This window comes from Mchenga conophoros, linkage group LG9 (genome assembly GCF_057382185.1).
Source record: "Mchenga conophoros isolate Kocher_MC1m ecotype Shallow Benthic linkage group LG9, M_conophoros_male_GT1.1, whole genome shotgun sequence".
Lineage (NCBI taxonomy): Eukaryota > Metazoa > Chordata > Actinopteri > Cichliformes > Cichlidae > Mchenga > Mchenga conophoros.
Genome location: NC_140534.1, coordinates 23,177,618 through 23,189,700, shown reverse-complemented (window position 1 = coordinate 23,189,700; position 12,083 = coordinate 23,177,618). Strand labels below are relative to the sequence as shown.

Below are 12,083 nucleotides of genomic sequence, written 5' to 3'. Positions count from 1 at the left end.
TTTTAATGAAGGCATGTATTGGACCTGGGATTATTTTGGTAAGGAAAATCAGATTGCTGGGTAACGTTTTCTCCAGCACATCCCAGAGATTCTGTGGGGTAAAGGTCTGGACTCTGTGGTGGCCAATCCATGAATGAAAATGATGTCTCATTCTCCCTGAACCACTCTTTCAGTTTGAACCCAGTGAACTCTGATATCAGGGAAGAATAAAATCCATTGATGGGAAAACCTGGTCATTCAGCATTGTCAGGTAATAATAACAATGGATACTTTATTGATCCCCATGGGGAAATTACTTGTTTTTCTCTGCATTTGACCCATTCACTCAGTGAAGCAGTGGGCAGCCCACTAAGCAGGCGCCCGGGGAGCAGTGTGTAGGGACGGTACCTTGCTCAGGGGTACCTCAGGGTAGCCGTTAGGTGGATTTGAACCGCCGACCTTCCGATCATGGGGCAACCACTTTACCTACTGAGCTATCCCCAGCAGACCTCATTTTTGTTGCTGAGCCTAGAAATGACAGATTCAGTGATGCCACTGAATCCGCCTCTCTTCTTACCCTAATGTCCCCATAACTTTGGAACAGGGTAAAGTCTGGACTAATCAGACCAATTTCTCCAATTAGCGTCAGTGGATTTCTTAAGGCTGCACAGCTGTACAGCTACACACCCCAATCCCTTCAGTTCTTTTCTTACTGTGTGTGTGTTTGTGAGAAAATGCTCTTACTATCACTTTTAACATGGCCATGAGGTTTATTGTTGCTGTTTTTATTTAATTTGACCAGATGTTTAAGTGAAATCCAATCACGATCACTCAGGATTTTTATCCAATACCATTTCTTCCTCAAAGGTGCCGGTTCATCAATAACCTTCCAGGTTTTAACAATACAGTTAAAACCTGGACAGTTCTTAATGATAAGCTTCTCACTGCTTCAGTTACGGTTAAACAGCCAGCTGAATCATATTGATCCCTGCTTAAATTCTGGTTAGTTAAATACAAGCGGTGCCTTTTGTTTTTTTCACTGGGCGGTGTATTTAACTGAGTAATAATACTGAGATTCTGGGGGACCAATAACATAACTACGAAAAATAGTGTGAATCCAACAAGTAGATGTTGATACATATTTAACAGGATAACTGCTGCCTTTAATCTGTTTGTGGTGCTAGAATAAAAGTCAGAGAATCAACAGACTCATTATGATTTGACCCCTGAAGACTCTGATTGTCTTCACCAAAAGTCATGGCCATGCAGCCAAAGTGGTGAAGCAACCAAACCCTAGAGCCAAAACCACTAGCAAAACTAAAAAGTCCTTGGTGTGCCCACAGTGTTACAATGTCCATTATTATTATTATTGTTATTATAAATACAGTTATTTCCACAAATACTCCTGATAAATCGTACATTGATTTTCTCCACACTGCACATCAAATCAGCCATAACTAAGAAGAGATAAATTCGGCAGCTGGGTGGAAGCTTTGAAGCTGAACATTGGGTGAAAACCAACACTGCACCCTGATTTAGTGCCGAACTCTCTACATTTGAACACCACAAATGTGCCAAAAACACACACACGATTAATATAATACCCCCAAAATATCAAGAGCACTGTTAATTACACCCCCAAAAAATACATTTAATTAAACCTAATTGAAATGAAATGCTGTCACACTGATACGGTCTCTGTTTTTGTTTACCACATTTGCTCCAGGTCATGAGGCATCAACTCACTTTTTCCAAGTCTTATTTGCATAAAGAAATGATTCATCCATGGTATTGCTTTGTAAGTGCCAGAAGCTGATATTATTAAGTAAATGTGACTCAGGTTTTTTGTGGGGCTTTTACAAAGTGAAAAGAACTGAAAACGTTTGATTTATCTTTTTTGGAAACACAACAAGTGAGGAAGCTTGCACGGGAGTAGATTTTCATCCACGTGCGAGGTGAGGTTTTCCTCGGGCGCAGAAGCAAAATGTGCTCCGGTAGTTGCATGTGTCCTGCTGCACGTATCCAGCAGGAGGGTGTTTGTTATTGCACTGACCTACTCACGACCGACTGGACAACGCAGATTCTTGCAAAACACGTTTTCGCGTTGTTGTCGAACGAGCCCCAAAAGTCTGTGATCGGGGTATTGAACCTTTCAGAATACACGTTATCTCTAACCGACGTGCGCTGGCACTACACGCCTTCCCGAGCCTCCTTCCAAGCCACACCTCCTCAAAAGTGACCCAAAGTTTTTAAACAAACGAACTGTGCCACTGGATGTGGCTGGATGTGCTGCCATATTCTCTGAAACGCCTGTGGAGACGGCTTATGGTTGAGAAATGAACATTCAATGCACGGGCGACAGATCTGGTTGACATTCCTGCTGTCAGCATGCCAATTGCACGCTCCCTCTGTGGCATTTTGCTGTGAGACAAAACTGCACATTCCAGGGTGGCCTTTTGTTGTGGGCAGTCTGAGGTACACCTGTGCACTACTCATGATGTCAGATCAGCATCCTGATGTGGCACACCTGTGAGGTGGGATGGATTATCTCAATATAGCAGATGTGCCCACTACCACACATTTGGACTGATTTGTGACCACTGTTTGGGAGGGATGGTTATATTGTGTATCTGGAATGAATTTTAGGTCTCTACGTCCATCCCATGGGGAATGGGAGCAGTAACAAAGGTGTTGCGTTTATATTTTTGTTGAGTGTATATAAGGGTGCAGAGGACTGCTGTTTGTTTAGTTACAGACGAAGAAAAGCAGGGTTTGTTTAGAGAATATCAGTGAATAATTCAACACGTAAGCGAGGTGGAGCTTGAAATCTGCCTGGTAAACGCACATTTACCTTTAAAAAAATGAGTAATATTCTAGTTGAATATAAAGCTAAAGCTACAGCTGTGGTACTGTGGTAGTTTAGTCATAGTTACTGCTTTTATTCCAAATGTTTTTAACCGCCTCCTCTGTCTCTTAGATTTCTTTTATACTTTCTTGTAAACTATCATAGAGAGAATAAAGGCTTTTTTTAAAGAGCCGTTGTTTGGCGTTTCCACTTTCACTTCTGCTCTCCAGCCTCCCTGTTTGTGCGTCTGTCCCGGACGAAGTGGGCGGTGGGGTGGCGTCACGTCATATCAGCCGCCGCGCTCTGATTGGCTGCCGATTCTCACCCGACACAGCTGTGATTGTTTTCTGCAGAGGAAGCTCTCGTCGGTGGTATGAGGTCTGTGCGGTGGAATGGAGGAGCACTGTGTGTTTTTTCTCTCTCGCTCTGCGTGTGTTTGCTGACGATGATGTGAACAAACAACGTGACTGCAGTTCACTTGTTGTAAAAGAGCAGGAAAACGAGGAGGAGGGATCCTGGCTTAAATCTGCTTGTCGAGGCGCGAATGAACAGGAGAAGAGGATTCTGTTTGGAGCTGACTCTGAAGACGTCTGGAGATCAAGGTGAGCAGCCAGAACAATTTTAAAACAATTTCTTCGATTTTTTTCTTTCAACATGAAAACAGTGGCACTCGTGTGTTGACTGTCTCGTTTCCTTCTTTAGCTTTAAAGTGCCAAATGCCCAGGCTGGAGGAGCATTGTTGGAGCTGCTCCACTTCATCAAAGACCGAAACTAAGCACCCATCTTCTGGCGCAAACTGGTTGGCATCCAGAGCTGAAGAGATGATGTCAATCATCACATCGGTGCTCAGCAGTGCCTACATCTCCTTGCAGGACGTCCAGACGGCCAACCTGATCCGCCGGGGTGTCGTCCTCTTCACGGTCGGAGTGTTCCTGGCCTTGGTGCTCAACTTGCTCCAGATACAAAGAAATGTTACCCTCTTCCCCGAGGAGGTGATGACAACTTTGTTTTCGTCCGCATGGTGGATCCCACCTTGCTGCGGTACAGGAGCCGGTGAGTGAATAAAAGGCTGATTTTATCAAGCTTACTTGGTGCTTTATAAACGACCCTGCAAGGGTAGTTTTACCCGGGTGATCAGTAGTTTGCAGCTAATTTGGGGACAAAGGAATGCAGAGAGGGGAGGAGTTAGAGCACAACAGCCTTCCCTTATGAAGAGAAAATGACACTTTAAATAATATGTGGTGTGTTTTACCGCTTGTGTATATAAAATGGGCTCTTATGGTCAGGAAATCCCCCTTTGTGAGCTGGATTTTGCCATAATAAGCAGCAGGAATTTAAACCGCATACAGCAGAAGCACATCCCTTTTCTCATCACCACTGTCAGGAGCATTTGTATGATCAGCTGACAATGAATCACCTTTCAGTTTTGTTTTTGTTTCATATTAATTATCAGTTTTGAAGGCATCATTAAGTCTGGCTGTTATCAAAAAGAAAAAAAATGGCTTGGAACGGATGTTGCTTTTTCTTGCGCTCTGATTGGTCGCGGCAGCCGGACACGAGGCGAGCTGCGAGCTCATTGGATGGTGTCATAACGGGTGAGCTGAGAGGGGAGGTACTTTTAAGGCCAGAAACAGGGAAGTGAGGGAAAGAAAGAAGCGCGTAAATGCTGGGCTCCTCCCCCTCCTCTCGTCATTGCATGCTGCAGGACAGAAACAAACTGAGAAATAAGAGATGTAGGCTTATGGCTCTTATGGTTCTTTACTTTCCCACACCTGAAGGTGATGTCATTAAATGTAAGATAAGATAAGATAAGATAGAACTTTATTAATCCCTCGGGTGGGTTCCTCTGGGAAATTCGATTTCCAAAAAAGCACAGCACCGACAGAAGTTACAGAGTTATACACACACATATATATATAAATACAGAGACAATATAAATAAAATATACGAAGGGGATAAATAGAATAAATAGGAATAAAAATAAAAATACAAGTGAATTGCACATTTCAAGTATTGAGTCTATTGCACTGTTGACTATTTACAAAAGTATTGCACAAAAGGTATTGTACAGTGAGGTGAAGAGGCACTACAGCTTAGTTGTTCCCTCCTTTGTCCTCCTGTTTCCCCTCCCTCTCCCCACCAGAGAGGAGTTAAACAGTCTGATGGCGTGTGGGACAAAGGAGTTTTTAAGTCTGTTAGTTCTTGTCTTTGGGAGAAGCAACCTGTCACTGAACAGACTCTTCTGATTGTTTATGGCCGTGTGCAGAGGATGCCTGGCATTGTCCATAATGTCCATCAGTTTCTTTAATGTCCTTTTCTCTGCCACTGTCACCAGAGTGTCCAGCTTCATGCCGACCACAGAGCTAGCCCTCCTGATCAGTTTCTCCAGCCTGGATGAGTCCTTCTTTGCTGTGCTGCTCCCCCAGCACACCACAGCATAGAAAAGTACTCCAGCAACCACCGACTGGTAAAACATCCTCAGGAGCTTCCTGCAGATGTTAAAAGACCTCAGCCTCCTGAGGAAGTACAGTCGGCTTTGGGCTTTTTTATACAGGTGCTCTGTGTTGCATGACCAGTCCAGTTTATTGTCCACCCACAGCCCGAGGTACTTGTACTTGTTGACCACCTCCACCTCCTCCCCCTCTATCTGAACCGGCAGTGGACCTGCTCTAGACCTCCCGAAGTCCACAACCAGTTCCTTAGTCTTTGAGGTGTTGAGTTGCAGGTGGTTTGTGTGACTCCATGCGACAAAGTTCCTCACCAGACTTCTGTACTCCTCTTCCTGATCATCCCAGATACACCCCATGATGGCTGTGTCGTCTGCAAACTTCTGAATGTGGCATAATTCAGAGTTGTAGCAGAAGTCAGAGGTGTACAGGGTGAAGAGAAGAGGGGACAGCACAGTTCCCTGTGGTGCTCCTGTGCTGCTGACCACTGTGTCAGACGTCAGATGTCTTCTTATGCTTGATAAATAGTCCAAGAAACAGATGATATTTCAGGTTCCACAACAAGCAACTGTCACAGATCCCATCTAAGCATGCTATTCTTAGTAGGATTGCAGCTAAAGATTGTCAGTGACGAGTCAAAGGAGGTATTTCTCAGATAAAAGCTTCTTGGAGCCTGAATAAGGTGAAAAATATACTAACAAAAGCTAGAGGGGTAAAGTAAATCCTCTGACTTAAGAGGCTGGTATTAAAGAGCATCTGGTGCTTTCTGTGAGCAGTTTTGTTTTTTTTAAGTGACGAATCGAATGTCAAAATGGTTTCATATTCATTTTCTCGTGACCCAGGTACTAATTCCTGTAACTCCGCCAACTCTTCTTGTAAGATATCCACTGTGTCCACTTTTTACATTCAAATAGTGTGGTTACATAGTTTCCTTCACAAATTCTTGGACTTTTAATGACAGTATGTAGGGAGTTAGATTAAAAAGTCGCAAACTTAAAAAGTAAAAGACAACTTTAAAATTAAAGCTAATGTTTATGCATACTCGTCATGTGGGGATTTTTGAAGTGCATGTACAGCAGGTGTGTCGCTAACTGTGGAAATGCACCTTCAGCAGTCTGTCTCTATGACACAGTTTGCCCTATTTTTATTTCAGAGAAGTTCTGCTTATCTGGCACAATTCAAGACTGTTTGTTCCCCTTTTTTGTGCTTTTTTTGCAGCTGTTATCGGCCTGCTGTATCCCTGTCTCGACAGCCACTTGGGAGAGCCGCACAAGTTCAAGAGGGAGTGGGCGAGCGTCATGAGGTGTATCGCTGTGTTCGTCGGTATCAACCACGCCAGTGTTGTATCCTTTCACCATGTCCTGTACACCTCTCAAATGCACTTTTGCTACTTTTGTGATTGTTTGTTACAGTACAGTGGAAAAGTACACCAGTAATTAACTCAATTTTGGCTGCTGTCTGCATCAGCTCAGTAATCTGCTTTATCCTTTTGCAAAAAGAGGTGGTGCAACTTGTTGGTGGCCAAATATTTGTGTAAGAAATAATCAGATGTTATCCTCGTGCTGTTTGATTTGTTTGTCCTTAACTTCCCGGAACACAGAAACTAGACTTCGACAACAACGTGCAGCTCTCCTTAACGCTAGCGGCCTTGTCCCTGGGTCTGTGGTGGACATTCGACCGGTCCAGGAGCGGCTTCGGACTGGGCATCACCACTGCCTTTTTAGCTACTGTGATCACACAGCTGCTGGTCTACAATGGAGTCTACCAGTAAGTTCTCCATCAGCAACAACAGGGTGTTCAAGGAAAGCCTTTAAAAGTGGAACAAAAACATTCTTGAGTATCTTTTTCTGAGGAAACAAAACTAATGCAGTGATTTGTCATCACTATTCTTTTATTTCTTATTACACCCACAACTAAAATGACAGTGTTTGGTGTGGGAGTTGGTTATCCAGCTGTGAGAGTAAACCCAGCTTTGGTATGAGGATATGGAATGATGTCAGTGACGTGTTAGCCAATACAATAATAACTAAAACTGTACAGCAGAGAGAGAAAAACACAGCTGCAGATCATCCTGATTTTACAAAATAGAAAAATAGTAAGGGATGAGGGGAGGTAATGATTTGGTAATAACTGCAACTCATACTTGTGCTTGGGATGGCTTTCTTAACTTTTATTTTTTTCTGAAGTGTGACTTCTTTTCTCTTTTTCTCTTAAGGTACACATCTCCAGACTTCCTGTACGTACGCTCCTGGCTCCCGTGCATATTCTTCTCCGGCGGTGTTACTGTGGGTAACATAGGACGCCAACTAGCCATGGTAAAGTCTGCAAGTCTTGATCACACTGTCATCCTTTAACTGAAGGTTCAGACTGATATGTTGATGTTTGTGTGAAGTGCTGATTTCACGAGGTAACACTTACCTGGCTTTATTGGAATATTACCAGTTGAAACAAGCCAATACTCACTGCAAGAAACCACTGTTTACTGTCCTGTGATCATCATATTTAGGGGCTATAGCTAAGTCCGTAGAATCCATTGTATTTATTCTGGAGTCAGATAGCTAGGTTTTCTCGCTTATTTACTAAATTTTCCAGATTTCAGAATTAAGGGTTTTAAAAAAAGGAGCATTTGCATATTTGGAGTTTTATTGTCTTTAATGTGTAAAACAGCATAAGCAGGGATGAGGTTGGATGCTGACATGTTAATTTTCACTTTTGAGATGAACTGTTCCTTTCAAGAGCTACCAAGATTTCAAGTTTCAGTGGAAACCAGTCACATGACTCTCTTGATCCAAAAGGTTTTTCTAATTGGCCATGTTAAAAGTTGGAGGATAAAGTGGCGATTCTGCATCGATGGTTTGAAAAGTTTTCGGTATGTCGTATTTGCGCAAAATATCCCTCCGCATTTATCGTTATCAGCCTCCGCTCTGTGTCTAAAGAGCTGACTTCAAAAGCTTCCCGTGCGCCACACATGCTTTATTTGCAATTATTCTGCTGAGGCGCGGCAGCAGATAACATTGTCAAATGGTTTAAAACTGTGCAAAGAGCATTGGACGCCCCCCTTCCTTCATAATTATCCCAGCAAGTCAGCTTTGATGTCTTCATTAAGCTTCTGCCCAGAAGCCTCACCTCATTCTGTCTGTAAAGTACCAGTCCCCATCACTGCCTCAGTTTGACTCACTGAAAGCGTGAAAGCAGATTAAGAGCTGTTGTTTTTCACAGTCGTGGTGAGACACAGAGCCAGTCTGGACTCGGCTGACCAGAGGGTCATTTGCTACTTGTTGTTTTTGTTTTCGCGATGAGGCCTGAGAAATGTTGGCACAAGTCTGAACTCGTGGTTTTGTTCTGTGTTTTTTCGCTCACTCGCTTCAGTGGGTCATTTATGAGAAGAATCAGGAGGCACACGAGACCTTTTTTTTTTTTTTTTTTTTTTTTTTTATTTTCTGGAAATGACAGTGATAGAGTCTGTTTAGTTGGATTAACCATGGAAAAAAACACCCTTTATTACACATTAGCTGTGATTTTAAGCTGAATGGCTGATAAATGTAACTATTGCAGGAGCTCATGAGCAAATAAGGTGATTAAGCATGTAACTAAACAAGCCGATGTTGAGAAGGAAGTACTTTCTTCCCCCGATTCTGCAAAATATTAGGTTGCCATTGGGGAGAAAGAAAAAGGGAACTGATTCTAATATCAGTCAGATCAACAAAACATGCTACCTTTATACTGTGAGCAAATACAAGTATTAACCTGTTGCTGCATTACAAATTGATTGATATATAACTAACATAGGCCTTGTTTTTCTTCTCCAGGGTGGTGTTGAGAAACCCCACATGGACTGATTGGTGGACGACCGGGCGAGAGCATCCGAGAAAAAATGGATACGTTCTGTGAGGAACGAGAAGAATGATGTGAGGAAAGACTCTTTGTCACGACCTCATCTTTTGCTCAGATGACAAAAGTGCAGGTCAGAAAAGCCCCTCATCAAACGTGCCATGTCCTCTGCATCTCTTTGCAGCCAAACAGCCCCTTCCCGCCTCTGTTGTGCTCCATTAGCATTAAGGCTTCCTTCACACTACACAGGCGGACAGCCCTTGCCTTTTTTGTGTGTGTGTGTGTGTCCTTGTTTGAAGTGAACAGGAGAGGGGTTTAATTTCATGAAGTGGACGCGTGCTCCTGGGCGTGATTGTATCCTGGAAATGGCAGAAAAGAAATGATGGGGGTGCTATGATGTTTTCTTTTCTTTCTTTCTTTTCATTTTTGTATGATCATAAAAGGGAAGTGTTGCTCTAGTGGGCAAAATGATGCTCGCTTGCACAAAGAGATCCTTTTGTTTTCCAATGTAGAATCCCAATGAAACCAAATTGAAATATTTATTTTCCAAGCATCCAGTGACCGCCGCCCCCAAACTAAATGTATGTATGGTAATGAACGGTGTTTCACATTTTTCGAAGGACTAGTTCAATGTCTTGGGAAATATTTGGGGAAACTGCTTTCTCATCTTATTCCCAGCAGGAAAGCAAATCATTTTTCTGATTTATTAACACTTGATTATAATACATGATTAAAGAAGGCGCCAAGAGTTGACTACCAATTTAACTTTATATATTCACAAACAGTGAAGATCACTGAAGCACAAAATTCAAGCTGCTTCATTTTTTTTTTTTTAGAATGGAAATTAGTTGTTTTTGCCAGCGAATAGTATTATTTTTAATCAGTTATCAAGCTTGTCTTTGCTGTAAAACGACAGAGAGGACTGTTTTAAAGGAAGCGTTAGTCGGGACTGGGAGTTGAGATGAACCATAGAGGTGAAGCATGCTTTGAAGGAATGTACCAGGTATACTAGCAGTTTAAAAAAACCCTTTCCAGTGCATTTTTATAGAATGGACCTTACATTCCCATTTGGAAAAACACTTTACTGTGGGATCGTACATGTTTTCGACTTCAACAGCATCCTCAAACTAGAGATGATAGTTTGGGAACAGACACCAGTTAAAATGGGAGAGGACGGGACGTTATTACGTAAGATTTGCAATCTGTGATTGCCTGTGTATTATAGAATGTAGTGCTTTTGTCACTATTACAGTTTAGTTGTATCCTTGTAAAAAACATAATGACATTACTGCTTGTGTGTATAATGGCTTGCTTGTGTAATCAGACAGGTATTATTACCACACTAGACCTACAGTGCGTTAGTGTCTGGGGGTCCAGAGGATTAAGTGCAATCAGACCATACATGAGCCGATTATTCTTCCTTATTTATTATTTCTGACAAAGGCTAAAAAACATATTTGTAACTTTAAAGTATATGCAGTGTGGATCATTCAAAACAGCAATAATATCCTCTCTTTCTTATGTTTTTTTTTGTAAACAACAATGCTTTTGTCAGAGATTACATGCCTTCAGAGTCAATACCAATGACTCTAACCAGAGAGACAGCATAAAAAAAAAATATTGTGTCAAACTGTTGTTTAAAAAAATCTCATTTAGTAGTGTTACTGAAGGAAACCTGATTTATTTTTTTTAAATCCTTTTTTGTGGCAGATCACTTCAGGTCGAATCTGCGTACATTCAGGTGTGCTAAAACTGAAGAGGAAGCTTTATGTTTTGAGGTGGTGAAGCACCTTCTGTCTCAATGTTTTAGAGTTTCCGTGTGTGTGCGTGCGTCTGATAATTCAGCTGTGTATCATTTTTGCTACTTTGGATTTAAGTGAAAAATAAAAACACTTGACAAAGACGTCTTTGTGATTTCTTTTATTTTATTGTGTTACTCGCGTGTGGGACTGGAGGGACTTTGTGACTGCTATGATGTGACATACGGATGCTATCTGGTTGAAAATAACAGACACTGTAGCTTCCCCTGTGGTGATATGAACCTGATACCATCATTCATAATTAAACTGATTACTAGACACTTGCCTAATTACACATCTCTGCAGCTCCAGTAAGACACTAGCCCGCAGATTTTATTTGGTTGTCAAATGCAGCTGCAGCTTAATTGGAATGAAGCTTTCTGGGGTGCTGATGATGGCATTTGTTGTGTCTGCTGTCACGGTCATGTTGAATAGATGAGGACACTCTTTTGTCCCCTCCTTTGTACTGTCTTTGGCTGCATCTTCCCTCTCCTTCCTCTTCTCTGTAAGACCCTCTGCAACCCACCAAAAAACCCTGAAACCACCCCCCTCTGCTGTGTGTCACTGGGATCATGAGGAACTGCCCTCCCTCCCCTCCTCTGTCTACCCCCTCTCTGAACACGCCTTTCTGGAGGGCAGACTTCTATTTATACCTAGCGGGGGACTGACAGTTAACCTTTTGCACTGGGGGGAAATTTCTGGGAGCGGGGCCAATGGCTGTGGGCTATTCTGAATCAATCCCTCGTTCTGGAAGTCCCTCTATACTCGCATGCATCTGTTTTTGTTTTCCATCAATCCCTCTATCCCATCTATCCATCCATCCATCTACCCATCCTCTAACAGGGCAACGGCGCCACACGCCATCTCTTTCCTCTCCCTCCTCTTTCAGTCTCCTACTCTTCTCAGGCAGAATAATTGGCCAGGCTTCAACCTCCTTTCATTTCCAGCCACAGCAAACTGAAAGACTCCATTAGAGAACCCCCCTCATTGCCAAAAGCGCCCCCTCCCCTCCGTCTCTCCGTCTCTCTATCCTTCCTTCCAGGCAAGAAGACAAGCGAGGGCACATCAGATATATTGATTCACGGCACCTATAGGTTTGCTCCGGCAGACTGCTATCATCTCTTTGCAGCACTTTTTTGACTTTGAAATTTGTGTTACTTGGCCTCGCATTTTGTGCAGCGA

General features: G+C 42.7%; 1 protein-coding gene across 1 annotated transcript; it reads left to right on the top strand.

The window, feature by feature from the left end:
• Positions 1 to 2,322: 2,322 nt before the first annotated feature.
• Positions 2,323 to 11,005, top strand: insig1 (insulin induced gene 1). The gene is made up of 7 exons (XM_085287011.1): positions 2,323 to 2,454; positions 3,055 to 3,426; positions 3,527 to 3,877; positions 6,490 to 6,614; positions 6,872 to 7,038; positions 7,487 to 7,586; positions 9,081 to 11,005. The coding sequence occupies exons 2-7, from the start codon at positions 3,369 to 3,371 to the stop codon at positions 9,108 to 9,110; spliced, it is 831 nt and encodes a 276-aa protein (XP_085143137.1). The 5' UTR covers positions 2,323 to 2,454; positions 3,055 to 3,368; the 3' UTR covers positions 9,111 to 11,005.
• The last annotated feature ends 1,078 nt before the right edge of the window (positions 11,006 to 12,083 follow it).